Source organism: Ceratotherium simum, chromosome 3 (assembly GCF_057802395.1).
Source record: "Ceratotherium simum simum isolate JZ-2026a chromosome 3, ASM5780239v1, whole genome shotgun sequence".
NCBI classification, from domain to species: Eukaryota; Metazoa; Chordata; class Mammalia; order Perissodactyla; family Rhinocerotidae; genus Ceratotherium; species Ceratotherium simum.
In genome coordinates, this window is record NC_141902.1 from 52449496 (window position 1) to 52469251 (window position 19756).

A 19756-nucleotide genomic window follows, 5' to 3' on the forward strand; every position below is an offset into this window, starting at 1 on the left:
GAGTATGTATTTAAAGGGAGCTACCTGCTTCCTGGTTTACTGCATACCAAATATTTCTTCTCAACATTTCTGAGCTTAAATAGATGCAGATGTTGCCAAAGAGTGTGTTATAACATTAATCATCCTAGAATCACATAATTTAAGCATTGAAAGGCATCTTGGAGTTTGTTAGGTTCAACACCCTCATTTTATTATTTATTTATTTATTTTTTTGTGAGGAAGATCAGCCCTGAGCTAACATCCATGGCAAGCCTCTCTTTCTGCTGAGGAAGACTGGCCCCGGGCTAACATCCGTGCCCATCTTCCTCCACAGTATATGGGATGCCGCCACAGCATGGCCTGACAAGTGGTGCGTCGGTGCGCGCCCGGGATCCGAACCCCGGCCGCCAGCAGCGGAGCGCGAGCACTTAACCGCTACGCCACAGGGCCGACCCCAATACCCTCATTTTAAACAGGAGGAAACTGAGGCCCAGAGAAGTTAATTGGCCACAAAGTTAGTGGTACACAAAACCTCTCCCCCAAAAAACGTAATTGAGGCCTGACAAATTTCACCACCACCTCCTTCATTCTCTGATCGGGATCAGATCAGATTATTGTCCTGTATACTACGCTTGACTGTTCTCCAAGTTTTGGGGAAGAAAATCAAGGAGCACTTTTTTTCCTGAATAATTCTCCTGGCTATACATCACATGAGCATCCCCTGCTCCTCTGCTCCTGCTCCCCCCAGCTGAAGCTCTTCAGAGCTGTGTTCTTTTTCATGCAAGACAGAAAATTAAAGACGGCCAGACACTTGATTCTGGCCAGGTCTAGCGAGAGGAGAGCGGTAGTCAGTGTTCTCTGACTCCCTCCTGCTGCTGAGCACCAGTTTCTTTATTTCATGGCCTCTGACATACATCAGACGCCAAAGAGTGAGACCCAGTGGTGTGCTACATTGTAGCAGAGACCTGCTTCTTCTTTCCCTCCACCAGAGGCACAACTCCCACCTCCCTCCCTGGTGAAACTTGAAAGGAAATGAGGAAATCGCACCCTTTAGTGACTTTGCAAATTACCTCCCTTCCTTTCCTTTTCTGTTTTCTGATAAATAAATGTGCAAACCATCTCTCCTCAAGCACAACAGAAGTGTAAACATATTTATCTGAGGATATTTTATTAATGAAATAATTTTTATAGCCCTCTTATGATACACAATGTACTGGATGTCTTATGAAAAATCTTAGATGAGGCCTATTTAAGTACAAGAGGCTCTGCCTTTCAGCATGGAATTTGAGCCAATTCTAAGTAAAGTTTGGTGTTGACATCCTCCCTTTTTGCCTGCCCTACGTATTCTCCAAATCCCGAAGAAGAGGTCCTCTGGGGTCTTTCTGCTACCCTAAACTCACTGCTATAATACTCATTCTGGTCTATTCTTCCTCTCAGATTGCTCAAAATTCTTTCCATTTTCTCCCTTTCCCTCCTATCAAATTCTACTCTTGCGGTGTAGGTCATCACCTCAGCTAGGCTTTGGTGAGAAAGCCATTTGGAACAAATTCATGCTCATGTGTAAATGACTGGTAGGCCACAACCCTTCTAGAAGTATCTATGGTCTCAAAGGAAGTTCCTTGTTAACCAACTAAATAATCCTATTGGTAGAATTTCAGCCAATATGTCAAAAGGAAGTGAAATAAGTCAAGGGGAGGGGAAGATATTTTAAATCTTGTTCAAGATTCTGTCTCCTAAACTGAGAGGAGGGCTTCAGCTACAATGTTTATAGTCTGTACCAAAGATCAGTACCTGTGATCTTTCAAGGACTTTTTTTTTCTGGTTTGTGAATTTATTCATATGAAAAATCATAGAAAGATGTTATTCAATCACAATTAGTCACATATATAACCAATAATATTCATTAAATTTGCTAAAAGTAAAACTATGTGAAATTTTAGAGAATCAAACATTTAATAATTTTTTTTCCAAATTATCTCTTCCCACACTATCAAAAAGATCATAAAACACTGTGGTGGCCTGAAATGGGGGTTTTGTCACCAAACGACACTCAACCATGTGAAAGTCTGAAGAGAAAAGAATTCTTCCCCTCCAACTTGAACCTTATTTGGCTGAAATTTTCTCACCAGAGTCTTCCTATTTTTTTTTCCATGGGCAACTGCCCCCTTGATTAATCCCATTTCCCTCAGTCTTCGTTTTTCCAAGCAGCTGAGCAAACAAAGATGTAGGCGGCCATTTTAACGTGCTTCCTCCCTCAAGCCCTCTGGGATGGGCCGTCTGTTCATCCTATTCATAAACCAACAGGCTGAATGTGCTTGGAGAAAGCAATAAGGATCTTCTGTCAGGATTAATTTTAATAGGCCACAGTCTGTCACCCGGGAACCACAGGCCCGGTAAATGGCTTTAAATTACTATTTGCTGATAAAGAGGGAGATACGAGCTGAAAATTTGGTTCCTCATTTCAAACAGTTTGGATAACTAATGCAAGAATTTACTTTTAGTATGGAGTACATGCACTTTACAGCCTAAACCCTTGGGTAGCTGAGGAAAACCTTTTGTTGCAATGGGATCACAGTGAAATACAAAGAGGGGAAATGTGACATTTTGTAGAAGGACAGAATTTTAGAGCCAGAAGGGAACTGAAGAATTTATCTGTGAATTCCACAGCACAAAGCTTCCTATGAAGCTTTCTGTTTCTCATTTCTGTGCAGAGAAACGTTTTCCTCCTTACTGCCCCTTCCACTTTTCTGTCTCCCTCTTTTACCTGTTTCTTTCTATTCTCTTTTTTCACTCTGTTTTTCTCGTATCCAATTCCAATTCCCTGTTCCCTCCCTTACTTTCTCTTCCCTAACTGGCCAGGCTCCTGTCAGTTACTTGTGAAGTTCTGTGCTGAGGGACAGACAGACGAGGCAGACAGACGAGGCAGACAGACGAGGCAGACAGACGAGAGTGGCCCATAGTCGAGGGGTCAGGAGGTCCTAGCACTCGTCTCTTTCTCTGTAAAGTGGGGATAGGCTCACTGCTCTGCCCATCCAAGAAAGCAGATTGGGGACTGACTGGAAGGGGAGGTTTGGTAACTGGTACACAGATGTCAGCCATTATTGTTCAACGAAGTCTTAGGTTTGCCATTCTTCATTAATTTTTCATTAGCTATGGCTACTATGGTTTGTTTGAAAGTTTGGCATGTTCCGTTCCCAAATGTATACTTAAAAAAAAACATGAAAGAAAATAGAATTTGCTTCCAACTTGTTTATGGCCCTTGGTTCCCGTCTCCTCTCCATGTGCCCAGCACATAGCAGGAGCAGAGCAAAAGCTAGCCTTCCCTCACCTCAGTCAGCTCTCTCACCCTGAAGTCCAGTCATCAATCAAGCCTGGATTTGCCTAATCAACTGATGCTATTGGGCTCTGCATTAGTTGGGGTTTTCAGAGAAATGGATTAATAGGGTGTGTGTGTGCATGTGTGTGTGTAGATAATCACGAGTCAATTCCTTAAAATGAATCTCAAAGGGAGAAATTCATTTTAAGAAATTGGCTTGCACAATTATCACTGCAGAGTAGGCCAGGAGGCTGGAACCCAGGAAAGAACTACTGTTGCAGTTCAAGTCTGAAGACTGTCCACCAGCAGAATTCCTTCTTGCTTGGGGTAGGTAGGAGGTGTCAGTCTTTGTTCTTGTAAGGCTTTCAACTGATTGGATGAGGCCCACCCACATTATGGAGGACAATCTGCTCTACTCAAAGTCCACTGATTTGAATGTTAATCTCAGCCAAAAGACATCTTCACAGAAACATCTAGAATAATGTTTGACCAAATATCTGGGCACCATGACCTAACTAAGTTGACACAAAAATTAACCATCACAGGCTCCTTTGTTGGTGATCATTGTTTCCAATGATCTTGTCTCGTCCAAATATCTGCCTATCCTCTCCTTTAAATTCTCTTTAGGGACTAACCTCTCACCAGCCATCATTCTGCTGCCCACGTTCCTGCCACTTGGCAGGAGTTGGGTTAAATTTTTCATTTACACTTGTGTCACATACTACTGCCCCTATGACCACATACCACTGTCACCAAGGCCAAGTCTGGGCAGAGACACTGGGTGTGCTTCTGCATGTCCCCCTGCTGCACTCCCCAACCCAGCATCCAGTGATCCCAAAGCGGTGGCAAGATCATCTCTGTGTGTTGAGAGGCCCAACAAGTGTGGAACTGAATATTTCCAGTCTGTGCTACATTGATATTGGTGTTTCCCACATCAGTATTCCAAGCGAAGGAAACAAAATTAGATTTCTTAAGGGAAAAAAATTATCTCATTGCAATTCAGAGGAAAAGGGCAGGTTAGGCTACAGGTAGGGAGTTCTTTCAGGAGGTTATTATAATAGTTCACTCAAGGGCTTGGACAAATGCAATGGAGGCAATGATGGGTGTATGGGGAGGTACTGAATGGGGTGGAAGGAGGGAGAGTGTGCAGAGAAAAAGGTATTTAGGCTGTAGGATTTTGTGACCAGTTGGGTTGGAGGAAAAAGCATAGTCAAGTATGAATGCCTAGTTTCTGACTTGGGCACCCATGTGGATGGTAATGCCATTAAAAAGTGGGAATTTTCAAAAGGAAGAGTGGGTTGGAGTCAGTTTTGGTCAAGTTGAACCTGAGAAACCTTTAGGACATCCAGGTGGTAAGGTCCTTACCCTGACTCTAATTCTAGCCACAGAGCAAAAACTCCAGAGCCGAACAAGAGATTGGTAGCATAGAATTTAAGTAGGAGAGAGTTTTAAGGAGAAAGTGGTCAACAGGGTCAGACACAGCAAGGAGGAGAAAGACTAAAACCTGCTCCCTGGGTTTAACAACCAGGAGGGGGTTCACGGCACTGGTGAGAGTGGTGAAGATATGGAGTCAGAGTGTGGACAAGTCTTCTAGGAAGCTTATCTCTGAAAAAAGAAGAGAGGGTGGAAGCTAGAGGGGCACTTTTTTTTTTGGTGAGGAAGATTGGCCCTGAGCTAACATCTATTGCCAACTTTCCTCTTTTTGCTTGAGGAAGATTGTCCCTGAGCTAACATCTGTGCCAATCTTCCTCTATTTTGTATGTGGGATGCCTCCACAGCATGGCTTGATGAGTGGTGTAGGTCCGCGCCAGCATCCGAACCTGGGAACCCCAGACTGCTGAAGCGGAGCACACCAAACTTAACCACTACACCACCGGGCCAGCCCCTTGAGGGGCACTTTTAACAGCTTTGTGGAGGGTATAACTGACATGCTATACACTGGATATATTTAAAGTGGACAATGTGATAAGTTGTTACATCAAATGAATACACCCATATAACCATCACCACAACCAAGATAATGAACATATCCATCACCCCCAAAAGTTTCCTCTTGCCCCCTCGTAATCCATCCCCCCAGCAGTTTCCTCTTGCCCCCTCATAATCCTTCCCCCCAGCCTCTCCCTGCCACCTCACATCATTAGGCAATCACTGATCTGCTTTTGGTCACTAAAGCAGTCTGCATTTTTAGATTAGTCTGCATTTTTAAGAATTTTATATAAATGGAATATTTAAAAGAATACATACTCTTTTTTTCCTAGCTTCTTTCACTCAGTACAATTGAGATTTGTGAAGTTGTTGCATGTTGCATGAATACCATAGTGTTCAATTGTATGGATATACTACAATTTAATGTTTATCCATTCACCCAGTGATAGACATTGAGTTGTTTCTGGTTTTTGGCTATTGCAAACAAAGCTGCTATGAATATTTATGTACAAGACTTTGTATGGACACATGTTTTCATTTCTCTTGGGTAAATACCTAGCAGAGGAATCGCTGGGTCATATAATAGGTTTTAAGAAACTACCAAACTGTTTTCCAAAGTGGTTGTGCTATTTTACATTGCCATTGGCAGTGTATAAGAGCTCTAGTTGTTCCACATCTTTTCCAACACTTGGTATAGTCAATCTTTCTAATTTCAGACATTCTGATAGTTGTGTAGTAGCATCTCATTGTGTTTTTAATTTGCATTTTCCTAATGGCTAATAACATTGGTGACCTTTCATGTGCTTATTTTTCATCTATACATCTTCTTTGGTGAAATATCTGTTCCAATCTTTTATAACCTAATCTTGGAAGTGACACCCCATCACTTCTGCCATTGGTATTACTTTTACCATATTCTATTTGTTAGAAGTGAGTCAGTAAGTCCAGCCCATATTCAGTTGGAGGGGGACTTCTCACTAGGGGGACCATTGGAGGCCATCCTAGAGGCTGCCTACCACAGATGGCTTCCCATTTCTCTTGGAATAAAATTCAAACTCCATATCTTGGTCTACAAAGCCCTGCAAGATCTAGCCCCAGCCTTTTTAACTGTTGTTATTTGAGGAGCTCTTTCTCCTTTTAGAGCCTGAGTATTTGTTCTTCCCTCTACTTGGGATACTTTTCCATCAGATTTTCCTATGGCTAATTGCTTCTTGACATTCAGGTCTCAGCTTATAAGTTACATCCTCAGAAAAATCAACCTCAATCACCCAATCAATCAAGGTGGCCTCCCAATTACTCCTTATCACATCACCTGTATTAATTCTCCATGTAACACTTTAGTACTATCTGATGGAATGAAAGTTTCAATGTGGCAGGAAACGTGTCTCATTCGTCACTATATCTCCAAAGCCTAGAACAGTGTCTTACACACGATAGGTCCTCAATAAATATTTATTAAATGAACCAATGAATGAGATCTCCAAGGAGGCAAAATGGATGGGATCCAGAGCATAGACGGAGGGATTAACCTTGAATAATGTCCCCATTACTATTGCTGTTTAACAAACCACTCCAAACTTAAAAGTATGAAATAATGACCATTTTATTATGGCCCCAAATTCTGTAGATCAGGAATTCAGAAAGAGCCTAGTGAGGATGTCTCTGCTCCAGAGTTTCTGGGGCTCCAACCTGGAAGTCTGGAAGGCTGGTAGTGACTTGACAGTTGGGGGCTGGAATCATCCAAAGGTTTGTTCATTCACACGTCTGGTGGCTGATGCTGCCGTTAGGCTGAGACCTCAGCTTGGACTGACAGCCAAAACACCTAAGCAAACTCAGGTTTCTGCACGGCTTGCTGGTTGGGTTCCAAGAGTAAGCACCTCAGGAAAATTAGGCAGAAGCTGCATCATCTTTTACCATGCAGACTGGAAAAATCACTTTTGCTCTAGTCATAAGCATGCCCAGATTAAGGATAGGGAACATCAACTCCATTTCTTGAGAGGAGGAGTGTTAAATTCACATACTAAGAACATGTGGGATGGGAAATATTTTTGCTGCCATTTTGGTGTACTCCAGGTAAATTGTGACCAGTTTTGTGGCCGTTCACGCCCCCAAACTGACAATCATTGGGAGAAAACAGAGAAAAGCAGCCTGCAGACTCTGAAGATTAATGTTACAATTTTACAATTGATTGGCAATTTTTATATTCAACTCTGTAAGGACAAATGGAAATCTTTCCCAGGTTTTTCTGTTTGATTTTGTCGTCTTTAAATCACATTCAAACACTGTCCTTGGGCAGGTTGGTTGAAATGGGATGGCTAAGTCATCCAGGCATCACTTCATATGCTGATGAAATTTTCCTTTCCTTTAATTCTTCGTTGTGAATTTTTCTTTCTTTCTAACAGCCAAGTTCATTAGTTTACTCTGAGGGCAATTAACACTCAGGTGATTAATCCAAGTATCATAGGAAAACATGATTTAGAGTTTTTTAATGAGTATTGAAAAACAAAACCCAAAAACACTTATCTAGATTCAATTTTGTAACAGAAGGGCTCTTTGACATACAATTGGAATTCTTCAGCGGAGATTAGCTGCCTGTGGCTTGTGGGTCCATTTCTTTTCAAGTGTTTTGCCCAGTTTGGCTGGAAACAGGTAAACATTTCTCTGCTTGTGAAATCTCTCCATTTTATATCCTTTTTCCCCAGAAATTGCTGTTAAAGTTTGCATTCTAAATACTCATCTTTGTTTGTTTGACAGATTATAAAAGAATATGTTGCCTATTTTCATTTTGAAGCACAACTAGCCTGCTTGTTGAAAAGAGAGCTAGACAGTTTGTGCATAGCTGTGGTTAGGAACTCAGATTTGTATTCTGACATCTTGAGTCCTAAGCTATGTTGTGTAAAAGATTCTATCCCATACCACCGAAAATATCTTCGCAGTAATTATGGTTAATACTTACAGAAAAAGCTTAAGGTTTGTATATACAAAAAGGACTTTCATTAAGAGAAAGAGAAATATGGAGTAAAAAAATTATGAGAGGGAGATCCTGTCAATTAGTACCCGTTAAGTGCATCAGGGGAGACAGAAAAGTACAAACCCAGCTCTCTGACAGAATTCCCTGACTTTAAAATTTTGTTAGAAAGGAAAAAGAAATCACCATGCATAACACAATGAGAGAAGCATTATATGCTTCATATTGTCAGGTTCATAGTGAGGTTCTGACTGTAAGCACTACAGTTATGCTCAAAAGAAAGAGCAATTTGGGTTGGAAAAATCTAAGAAGGCTCAGGGTGGAGGTGAGACTTGAGCCAAGATTTATAATGGGCTGGGGGGAAAGGGACAGCCTTCCACAAGAGGACAACAGCCAGGGGCAAAATTCTGAGGCTTGAGAGAAAGGCATCCTCGCCTTGAGGACACCTGTGGCCCAGGATCTTAGAAGATGGGGATGACTACTGTGGGGGAATAAAGGCCTCCAGCTGCGGCCAGAGACAGGACGAGGGAGCCTTTGGGGGAACTTGCCAGCGGGACAACTACCTGACTCAAAGGCCTTACTCAAGTATTTCTTCTTTAGCCAGGGCTGGAGCAGGTATTGAAGTCTTTGAAAGCTGGGCTTATGTTGAGAATTTTGATACATTAATCTGATTAGAATGGACTAGCATTGGGAGGATATAGAAATGACTTCAACTGTGCTCCCTGGAGTAGCTTCTGCTTTTATCTAGAGCTTCTGTCTGATTGGGAGGGAATTGCTTGTGTTTATTATAGCACTTGACATAGGATTAGAAAATTTAAATTTTCCATATCAAAGAATGGGGAGTTGGAGTTTATGGGGGCGTTCAAACTTCCCAATTGATATCTGTTGCAACTCGTGCATGCTTCCTACTCAATCTTTTGGGACATGGCTCTGGTAGCTGAACTGTAAAGAGAAGGTAAGAGCTGGCTGTGATGCTTATGACACTTCCTTCCTCTTCTCAACAGCTGGAAAGAAACTTTTCAACAATATTATACATTTGGAAATAGGCATAAAATGAAGAAGAAGGAAATTTCCAAAGTGGTGTGGTGGAACGAGCAGCTGGACATTTGAGTTTGAAATCTGATGTGTCACTGACTCGTTTGGGCTCCTGGGAATACTTACTTCAGTTTTCGTGCCTCTGTTTCTCTATAGGCAAAATAGGGAATTGTGAAGGAGATTCTCAGCTGGCTTGGACAGCTATTTCCACCCCCATCACCTCTCATGGGCCTTGGGAAACGTGTGTGTAGGGGTCAGGAGAGCCGTCTGGGGTGGTTACAGTGACTGTGGCAGTAGCAACTAGTGGGCAGAAGCCAGACACCAACTGTCTTTCAATGCCTGAGGCACTGCCACAGATGAAGAAAAGTCCCGCTTCAAATGCCATAGAGCCCCATTAAGAAACGCCAATGGTCCCAAGGATCCTTCCAACGTTAACATTTGAGGACTTCACTAAGTCTTGGGCTAGGAGGTGCCATAGCATAGGCCAGGGCCCCTCAAACCCTGTCCTGCACTCCGCCCCAACCTCACCAACAGCTAGCTAACTCATCACTCAGATTTCACTTATATTTCACTTCTCAGAGATACCATCCCTGGTGCCCACCCCAATCTTACTATTACACTGTTTTCTTCTTACTTGACTAACGTCTGCCTCCTCCACCACTCGGTAGCCTGTCTAGCGGCAAGGGCCGTGGCTACCTGCCGAGGTCACGGTGGCACTCAGTAAATACTTTTTGAATACACACACGGAGACTGGACGCACATGGAAACAACCTGCACCGCAAAAGCGCGCCCAGCCGGGGCGTGACGTCACTCCGTCACTTCCGCCCCTTCCCGCCCCTCCGGGTGCCCCCTTCTCCTAGTCTGTGTCTGTTTCCGGCGTTTCAATAAAGCTCGATTCGGCTCGAAGACGACTTGTTCTTCCGGGAAAATGGCGGCTCCCGCTCGTGCCCCGGAGTCCCCGCCGGCCGCGGATCCGGCGCTAGCAGCTGGGGCTGCCGAGGAAGCCGAGTGCCCGCCGCCTCGCCAGGCGCAGCCCCCGCAGAATGTCCTCGCTGCCCCGCGGCTTCGAGCCCCAAGCTCCCGAGGACTTGGGGCAGCGGAGTTTGGCGGAGCTGCGGGAGATGTTGAAGCGCCAGGAGAGACTTTTGCGCAACGAGTAAGCTTGGCTCCCGCCGAGTCACTGCCAGGCTCCTTCGGTTCGGGCTCCCCGGGACGCGTCCCTCCCTTCCCTACCCCCGTCCCTTCTCTGGAAGGTGACCTTGCCTCAGTCAGATTCGTCCCATCCGGCTGGCGAGTGGCCGCCCTACAGCCGCAGAGCCGACCGCGTCCCGGCCGGCGCGTCCCGCCCTTGGGGGTGGCTCCTGTGCTGAACGGCGGCTTGGCCTTTCTGCTCTCCGCTAGCTCCGCGTTGGTTTTCTTTACTCAGCTGCCGTGTCTGTTCCTCGAAGGAAGGCTCTGTGTACTACGTCCTTTTCTCCCCCTCCCCCATCGTGTCCCAAACATCTTCTCAGTTGCATCGTTCGATCCTATTTGTACAGGAACCGTAGGAAATGGAAAGAGTGGGATATAAAGAGTGGTTTATTAGGCAGAGAAAGTTTGACTCTCATTCAGCTGGGAGACTTAACGGATTTTAGCAGGGGAACTATGTAATGGAAGTAATTTTTTTTTAGGAAGCTAAATTTAGCAGCTTGGTGCAGGATGGTTGGAAGGAATAAGAGGCAGAAGACAGTAGGAGGATATCTTCAGAAAGGTTCCCAACGAGGGGGTTGTAAGAAGGCGAACTAGAAAGGTAGTTGAGGGATTGGAAAAACTACATTAGGCGTGGAATAATTTGAATATGTAGTTGACAGAGAGGGTTGAAGTTTCCAGCCTGTATGGAAAACCATTAATAAAAACAAGAAAAACGGGGAGAGAACTAGTTCCCAGGTTGATTTTACTTAAGGCATGCTGAGTTAACTAGTTACCTGGTTAAAAACTGCAGAAGTGGTCATGAGGCTCAAGAGAAAGAGGAGAGGGTTGGGAAAATACAGGAATCTCAACCGGAGAGAGATGTTACTAGTTGAAATTGTGAGAACGAATATAGTGCCAGAGAAAGAATAGAGGGCCTGAGATGTAACTTCCCTCCCCATTTATTGTTTAGCTAAAGACAAGAGAATCTGAAAAGTAACTTCTGTCATTCAGCAAAAGGGACAAACAATCCCTTGGGTTCTTCCTAGTAGAGACAAGTTTTTTGACTTTGTGAGAATGAGTTTTTAATCTTTAGCAGTGAATTAACTTTTTGGTCCCAGGACCCCTTTATGCACTTAAGAATTGTTGAGCATCCCAAAGAGCTGTTGTTTTATGTGTTATATATACTGATATTTATCAATGTGTTAGAAATTACAAGTGAGAAACCTTTAAAACACAAGAATACAAAAGCACACACATTCCATTAGCCATCAGAGCAGTGATATCCTCACATATCATGTGGCTTCTGGGAAGCTCCACTGTACCCATGTGAGAAAATGAGAGGGAAATGGCAAATGGTGTCTTAGTACTATTACGAAAATAATTTTGACCCTGGAGACTCATCCACCTCCCCTCGCTAGGAAGGTCTTGGAGATCACACTTTAAAAACTGCTTATTTTTGTAATGTTTTATATGGTTCTTATATGCTTAAAATACTTTTGCTGAAATTTTAATTAGATGAGACAAGTGAGGCATATTCCCCATTCTTCCTGCATGTCCTTGTTTTTTTGAGGTTTTTGGATAGTGACTGTCTTATTTCATTCCTGTTTTGGGGCAGTTGGAAATCAGATTTTTGACTTAAAGGTCAATTTTGGTCCTTTTGATGATAATGCTTTGTCTTTATATCTCACGTTTAAAACCGTGGCTCTAATGTATACATGTTCTTTTCCATTTGACAGAAAATTCATTTGCAAATTGCCCGACAAAGGTAAAAAGATAATAGACTCTGTTGCCAAACTGAAAGCTGCCCTTGCAGAACGTGAAGAAGTTAGAGGGAAGAGTGAACTGTTTCATCCTGTTAGTTTAGACCATAAGCTAAGGCAAAAAGCAGTCGCAGGTGTGGACGTGGACACGGATAAGGCCCAGAACTCTGACCAGATCCTTGATACTTCATCACTAGTTCCTGGCTGTTCCTCTGTAGATAACATCAAGTCATCTAGAACAACCTCACAACAACAGGGACTTGTATATCCTACTCACAGAGGTGATGCAGAGGCTCCAGAGGTTGAGTACGCAGTGAACAACTGCCCAGCTTCCAGCAGCAGAGCCAGCGCGCCTTCCTCATCCAAAGCTAGCGAGCGTCTCCCTCAGCATCGTGTTTCAAGTCAAGCAGAAGATCATTCTAGCAGCTCTGACAGCCTGTTTATTGATAGGTTACAAAGGATCACAATTGCAGACCCAGGTGAACACCACTCTGAAGAAAACACCAGTACTGAGAACTTGACAGGCCTTTGTAGTGGGACTCAGAAGAAGCCTCATTACTTGGAAGTGCTCGAAATGCGAGCCAAAAACCCAGTGCCCCCACCACATAAATTTAAAACCAATGTGTAAGTACCATCGGAAACAGGCTGTCATGGCAACATAGTATTTGTTAAACTCAAAAATTGGAAGAATGCTTTCAGTTCAGTGGACTTGTGCGTGAGAACTACTTGTGGTTAGGAATGAACATATTGTAAACAGACCAGAGGATTTATGTTGAAAAATACTTTAGCTTTTTTAGCCAAATAGTTGAAAAGATTTTAAATAGCAGATGGAGTATTAAATTTCGGGATGCTTAGGCAATATTTCATAATAAACACAGAGTTAGAGAATTTATTATGCTTTTTTCCCCGGAACCATTTTCTGGTATACAGCTCCCCCCTTTGATTAGACTGTAGGCTAAGGGAAAAGCAATCACAGGAGCTGATGGCCTTTCTCAGCAAAAGATATTTGCGTACTCGCTTTCTGTAAGCAGCAGGTGCTGTGGTGACACAGAAGTAAAGATTCTGCTCCTTAATGAGTTTGGGATCTGGATGAGGACCCAAGGCATACACACTTAGAAGGACCTTAAATTATATAATAACAACTTCAGGGGGAAGGGAACTGAGAAGGGATTAAAAAAACTGAAAACAGATTTGGTCAGGATCTAACCAGCACTGCTTCTAAGTTCCTTGTCATAGTTTTGTTTCTGAGATCTCCAGAAAAAGAAAAGCTCTGTGAAGAGAAAAGAATGTTGTTTACTTGTATGCAAATGTAGCATTTAAGTCCAGGAGTAGCAACTGGTACCTGCCTAGATTTATGAGGCTGTAACATCAGGTACAAAGTCTGAACTGCTACCGCCTATCTTTGAAAAACTGAAAACCTGTAGTTAACAATACCTAAAATCATTTTTTTATTATTATACAGAGATTTTAAAGTTTAATCCTACCTAATCCATCATTTGTTTTTAACCTCAAAACATTTTATTTCTTCTGTATAGAAAACCAGGATTATATTACCTTAATTTTTAGTTAGGAATAAAAAGTAATCTTTGATCAATTAATCTTTGATCAATTAATCACTTATCTTGTGCACGGTGAGGTATGTTTCCTCACTTCTAGGGAGACAGAAAACGAGAAGCATCATCTAGTTAATACGTACAACAGAATACACTGCTCCTGGGTCTGTATTATGGTCGTTTAGCTGGAAGTGGGAGCGGGGTAAGGAAATAGCAATGAGGGCTATCAAGATTAAGGAAGTTTGTGAGAGAGACAGACAGACAGACAGACACAGAGACAGACTTGTATGCAGTTAGCAGGAAAGGCTGAGTGCTTCCAGAATGAAATGCATAAATGCAAATCTGAACCTCTTACGTAGACTAGAACTCTTCATTGTGGTCTGGACCCTTCCTCCTTCCTAGCCTTGTCTCACTGCCTTTTCCTACTCTCCTGCCTCCTGCCCTTCCTCTGTGCTGCAGCCTGTTGCCCCTTGCTCCCTGCCGAGATGCCCTTCTCCCCTCATTTACGTGGTGAGCACTCATTGTTCCAATACTTCTCAAATTTCACTCTTTTTTTTTTTGCGGAGGAAGATTCATCATGAGCTAACATCCGTGCCAGTCTTCCTCTGTTTTTCAGTGTGTGGGCCGCCAGCACAGCATGGCCGCTAACAGAGCTGTGTAGGTCCACGCCTGGGAACCGGACCAGGGTCATCAAAGCAGAGCGTGCTGAACTTAACCACTAGGCTACCGGGGCTGGCCCAAATTTCACTCTTTTGAAGCTTTTCTGATACCCTCCCTGTCCCCCATTGGAACTGGCCGTTTCCTTCTTTATGTTCCAGTGTACCGTGTACGGATGTGTATCGTGATACCTGTGATATTCTATTGCAGTGAAACTATTTACAAGTTTGTTTCCCTCTACTGGACAGTAAGCCCCTTTGCAAATGTTTTTTGAATGAAAAAATGAAAAGATAGCTTCAGTTCAAGTATAATGTTTGAGGAGAGAAGGAAAAGGCAAAAAGCCTATCTATCTATACCTATTTTCTGTTAGAGCAATGAATTGTCAAATTACTCTCTGAAAAGGTGGCAATTTAAATACTCCTGTTTTTGAAGTAAATGTGTTAAAAAAAGGGAAAGATTGTAAATATTGGTAAACTGCTTACTATTATCTTTGTAGAAGAATTAACTGCTAAGGTTAAAGGCCACTTGAGTGTGTGTGTGAATGTTATAAATGTGTGTCTGTAGAAAGAAAATAGTCTAATGGTATAACATACATTTTCCCTCCTTCAGATTACCTTCACAACAAAAGGGTTCACCTAGTCATTGCCAGAGAGGAGGGTCTCCTGTTTCCTCAGAAGAAAGGCGGCGCAGGGATAAGCAGCATCTGGATGACATCACAGCAGCTCGGCTTCTCCCACTTCATCATCTGCCTACGCAGCTGCTCTCCATAGAAGAATCTTTGGCACTGCAGAAACAGCAGCAACAGAGTTATGAGGTATTTAGAGTATTAATTGTTTCTTGTCTGTATGTCGGATGTTGCTTACTTAAGTCAGAATTTACTCCAGGTAGTTTAAGGAAGATGGTATTTAATTGAAGGGAGTAGTACTGGGGAAATGGTCAGCTAATGCCATTAGCTCTCAGATGTGTGCCTCTAGCTTTCAGAGGGTCTCGAAGTTTCTAGAACTGCAGGAAACAGCTGGAGATGATCATAGCTACCTGCAGCATCAAAGTAGTATTTACCAGGAAATGTGGGGAGACAGCTGCAGAGTCTCACATCTCTTACAGCCTGTACTGTTAGGGTAGCTGTAGTATCGCTTCTCTGTCTTCCACCTTGTAAAACCCGTGCGAGAGCTTCTCGGTGGTGGAACCTAACCGAGAACCCTGCCAAGAGGATTAGGAAAATGTGGTTTCTAGGCTTCGATCTCCTGGAATACAGAGGAGAGCATAAAAGGGGTGGGGGAATAGTGTTGTGTCTGGACAGTTGGACGCTAAGCTTAAAAGCATAATCTGCAGGCCCTTGTGAAGATAGAAGAATCTCCTACTTTTAGTGACTTGATCCATTTTGTGTAGCACTTTCTTCAAAGATCTGTGTGTTACGCATAGAACTTTAAACATGAGTATTGACAATTTGTGTACAGAATAACAAGACGGGAGAAAACAAGTGTGAGGACCATAGCGAGAAAAGAAAGGATCTGATATGCTTAGATAGTAATAATTTGAGCCTCCAGGAAAACAGCAGCCTAACTACCTGGTATTGCTTAGCTAGATTATAATCAGGTACTATACACCAGTTACTCTAGAACTAGGCTGTTATTCTGCCTTGGCTTTTCCTAAAAGCTCAGTTGGCTTGGATTGGCTTTTTTTCTTTTTTTTTTTGGTGTGAGGAAGATTTGCCCTGAGCTAACATCCGTTGGCAATCTTCTTTTTTAGCTTGAGGAAGATTAGCCCTGAGCTAACATCTGTGCCAGTCTTCCTCTATTTTGTATGTGGGATGCCTCCACAGCATGGCTGATGAGTGGAGTAGGTCTGCGCCTGGGATCCGAACCTGCAAACCCTGGGCCGACCAAGTGGAGCGCATGGAACTTTAACCACTTGGCCACGGGGCTGGCACCTGGATTGGCATTTTTAAGGCATTGCTTTTTAAAATCCATTTGTCTTCCTCTCAGGGCACGAAAATTATTGCCTAGTTATGACTGCCACATTGAGGAATTGTTTTTTAAATTGTCTCTGTGATCTTAAATGACTCTCCTAAGGTATTATTAGGTTGAATTAAACCCTTGAGTTTAAAATTAGTTTCCTTGGCAGAGTAATAGTAGTAGCTCCCACTTCAGTCCTGCCTACTCATAGTATTCATGGCCTGAGGGAAAGGACGTGAAGAAGTTCAAGTGATACGGGAGAAAGCATGAGCAAGGTTAGGAGTGAGCACTGCCACCAGTCGGTGGTAATATCCTCAGGTGTATGTAAGCCCAATGCCAGGGTCTAAAATTTACTTGGACTTTTCATTGCATAGTAATTTTCATGGGACTTAATTTGGAGAGGGATAGTCACCTTTTTATTATTAATTTCCTGATTTTCATTGTGACATTGAAATGTAACTCTCAAGCGTAGGAGCCATGTTTTAATCTAGGAAAGAAGATTCTTTCAGTTGGAGAATCAGCACAGCATTAGTGATTTTTGACATTCAGTAGCCCAGATTGTTCTGTGAATTCGTGTATACACATGCGTCTACCCACAGAGTTAAAAATGTGTCCGTGTTTATAACTGTTGTGATGCTAAGCTGACTACTCAATTTCTCATGTAGAGGTGGGATATTTCAATGCACTGTTGTTTATTAATGGAAGTCTGTAATTACAACTGTGGCAGGCTAGTAGCTCTCGCGAGTGTTGCCCTCTTGTATCTGTAGTAGGCACAGTGTCAGGTTCGTCTTATTGCTGTAGAGAGCACTAAGTGGAATGTTAATACCTCTTTATTTCTGATTTTGTTTAAATGACTTCCCATATAAAAATTGTAGGGAAAAGATGTGAATGTGTAACTTTGTGCTTTGCTTTTTGTTTTAAAGGAGATGCAAGCCAAGCTCGCAGCACAAAAATTAGCTGAAAGACTGAATATTAAAATACAGAGCTATAACCCAGAAGGGGAGACTTCGAGGAAATACCGAGAAGTGAGGGATGAAGATGATGATCAGTCCTCTGATGATGAATTCTGAAGATGGGCATTGGGATAATCCCCTAAATCTCTGCCTGTTGAGATGTCATCGTCATACATCAGACTTCTAAGTATCGAGATCAGTGTCAGACATTGTTGAGGGAAATAGTTTTATAAAGTTACACAAAGGTAGCTATAAAAATAGCCCAGCTTGACCTTCAGAAGATAACTTTCATGTGTTTGAAAAGTTTAATATTTGAATATTGTGTTTAACCACACTGTATTAAAGTTTTGCACTATGTTGTGTGTTGGTCTGATACTTTAGTATATAGAAGAGCGCATTTTTTTTCTCTAAGCCAAATGGAAGCAGATAACTGCTTTTTTTACTTAATATTACCTTTATCAAATAGCATTTATTATGTCTTTTAGTGAAATACTTAGTTGTCCCAGGAACATCTAAAATGAATTAGGACAATATAGTTCCCTCCTATTTTGAGCAGTCTAGAGAATTTTGTGCATGTCTGCATGGGGTTATGGAGGTATTGGATGTGAAATACCTAGGAAGACACCCGTAGAAAATACTTAACAAATGTTTGTCTCCTTCTTATGTCTTCCCTTAAGAAGAAATGTTATCTTTCTTCTGATTAGGAATAAGAAGTACTTTTAGTAATGCTGGAGGGTGGACGGTCTTTCTAGATGACCAGATCTGCCTGGAGTATGTGAGGGTTAGGAAAAGCCTAAGATGACTGATGCAGGTGAAGGGAGTAGCTGGTCCTGTGCGTGACCTGACTTGAGTTCATTGTTGTTAACAGATGATAGGTTCATTTACAGTACATTCAAGTTTGGTGAGAAAACCAATTTCTTTTAAAAGCTACAATGGAAATGTTGTTCATACATTGCTTTTTTTCCCCCAGAAGAGACATACGTAGGCTGGAGAAGCCTCAAGCTAACATGTTTATGTAATTTTAAAGGATTATATGGTTGTCTCCAGAGAAATTAACACTTATGTTATCAGTTCTTTGTCTAATATGTTGGATCCTTTAGACAGTGTTGAAAGGAAGAATAAAATATTAATTAGAGCAACTTCAAAATGTTAATGGTGATGTTTAGCTGGTGCTTAATTAAATTTAATTTCTTACTGTAAAAGACTGTTCGTGTATGAAACTTGACTGGAAATTCATTTAGGACAGATGTATGTGTGAGAGGAGGGACTCGGTTCTGTATCATGCACTTCCAGTTGTGGCCACTGCTTTCCGTCCCCCTTTTGCCCCCTCAAAAAGCAAATGTAAAAAGTAAACTGAGCTAACAAGTTCATTGTTTTTAAAACTAATAGCAAATGATTTCACAATGTAGATTATTTGATGTTATTTGTTTACAGAATAAAATAATACATGTTATTTCTGGAAAGTGGGATAATATGGAAGGGCTCATGTGTGTTTGTATACAGTCTCTTGTAAACCTCCCAGAGGGAGCCCTGATAACATTTGGGTGTGTGTTCTCTTACTTTTCTATGCATAATGCATTTATATTTTCAATAATGCGGTCATGCTATACATTGGTTCATAGTCTGCTCTATATATTGTAAACATTTTCCCATATTAAATAGTTTGCATTTTAGATTTTAGATAGCTGCGGGATGTTCCATTTTATGGATGTACCATAACTTTTAAAATCAACTTCTTATTGTTTGACAATTTGGTTATTAATTATAATGTAACCTGTAGACAGTGACACAATCAACATCTTAAAAGATAATCACATTGTATAAAAATGACTTATTTCCAGAAAATACCTTTCTAGAAGTGAAATTGCTAGGTGAGAGTGTATGTAAGTTTTGGAGATCTTGATATATGTCACTCACTACAAAGATTGTGTTCCTTTACCTTCCTGTTAGCAATATATCAAACTCCCAGAACTGAAAATTACTGTTTAAAATCTTTGCAAAGTGAATAATTGCAGAAAAGGATTACCTTTAAAATTTGTGTTTCTTTGATTACTTAGTGAAGGTTGAATTTTTTCATGTTTATTGGCCATTGATATTCATTCTTTTGAGCATTGCTTATTCATATCTTTCCTATATTAGAGAGTTTGCTGTTTTTATCGGTTTATAAGTTCCTTGTGAATTAAGATGTCCATCTTTTGTCATATGTCATTATTGTTTTAGCATGTTATTTGCCTTTTAATACAGTTCATGGTGTTTCTGTTTTGAGGTTGTTTTCTTTGGGTCTACCTTTGCGCTTGAGCATACTTCCCTACCCCAGGGAGTGATATGTATTTATCCTTATTTTCTGCTAATACCTTTTAAAATTTTTCACTTTTACACTTATCCTTAATTCAAAAGGAAATTTTTAATCCGTATCAAATTTATTTGGGGATGTTTTATGAGGTGAGGTTTAATATTAATTTTTGCAAATAGTTGACCAAT

General features: G+C 41.8%; 1 protein-coding gene across 1 annotated transcript; it reads left to right on the plus strand.

The window, feature by feature from the left end:
• Positions 1–10140: 10140 nt before the first annotated feature.
• POLR2M (RNA polymerase II subunit M) lies at positions 10141–19537 on the plus strand. Its single transcript, XM_014780763.2, has 4 exons — positions 10141–10383; positions 12134–12781; positions 14977–15181; positions 17246–19537. The coding sequence occupies exons 1-4, from the start codon at positions 10271–10273 to the stop codon at positions 17390–17392; spliced, it is 1113 nt and encodes a 370-aa protein (XP_014636249.2). The 5' UTR covers positions 10141–10270; the 3' UTR covers positions 17393–19537.
• The last annotated feature ends 219 nt before the right edge of the window (positions 19538–19756 follow it).

Bases quoted from the DNA above. Each gene is read 5' to 3' on its own strand.
- POLR2M (XM_014780763.2), top strand. From the start codon at position 10,271: ATGTCCTCGCTGCCCCGCGGCTTCGAGCCCCAAGCTCCCGAGGACTTG. The intron at 10,384-12,133 runs GTAAGCTTGGCT...TCCATTTGACAG, and splicing joins GAGAGACTTTTGCGCAACGA to AAAATTCATTTGCAAATTGC. The intron at 12,782-14,976 runs GTAAGTACCATC...TCCCTCCTTCAG, and splicing joins CATAAATTTAAAACCAATGT to ATTACCTTCACAACAAAAGG.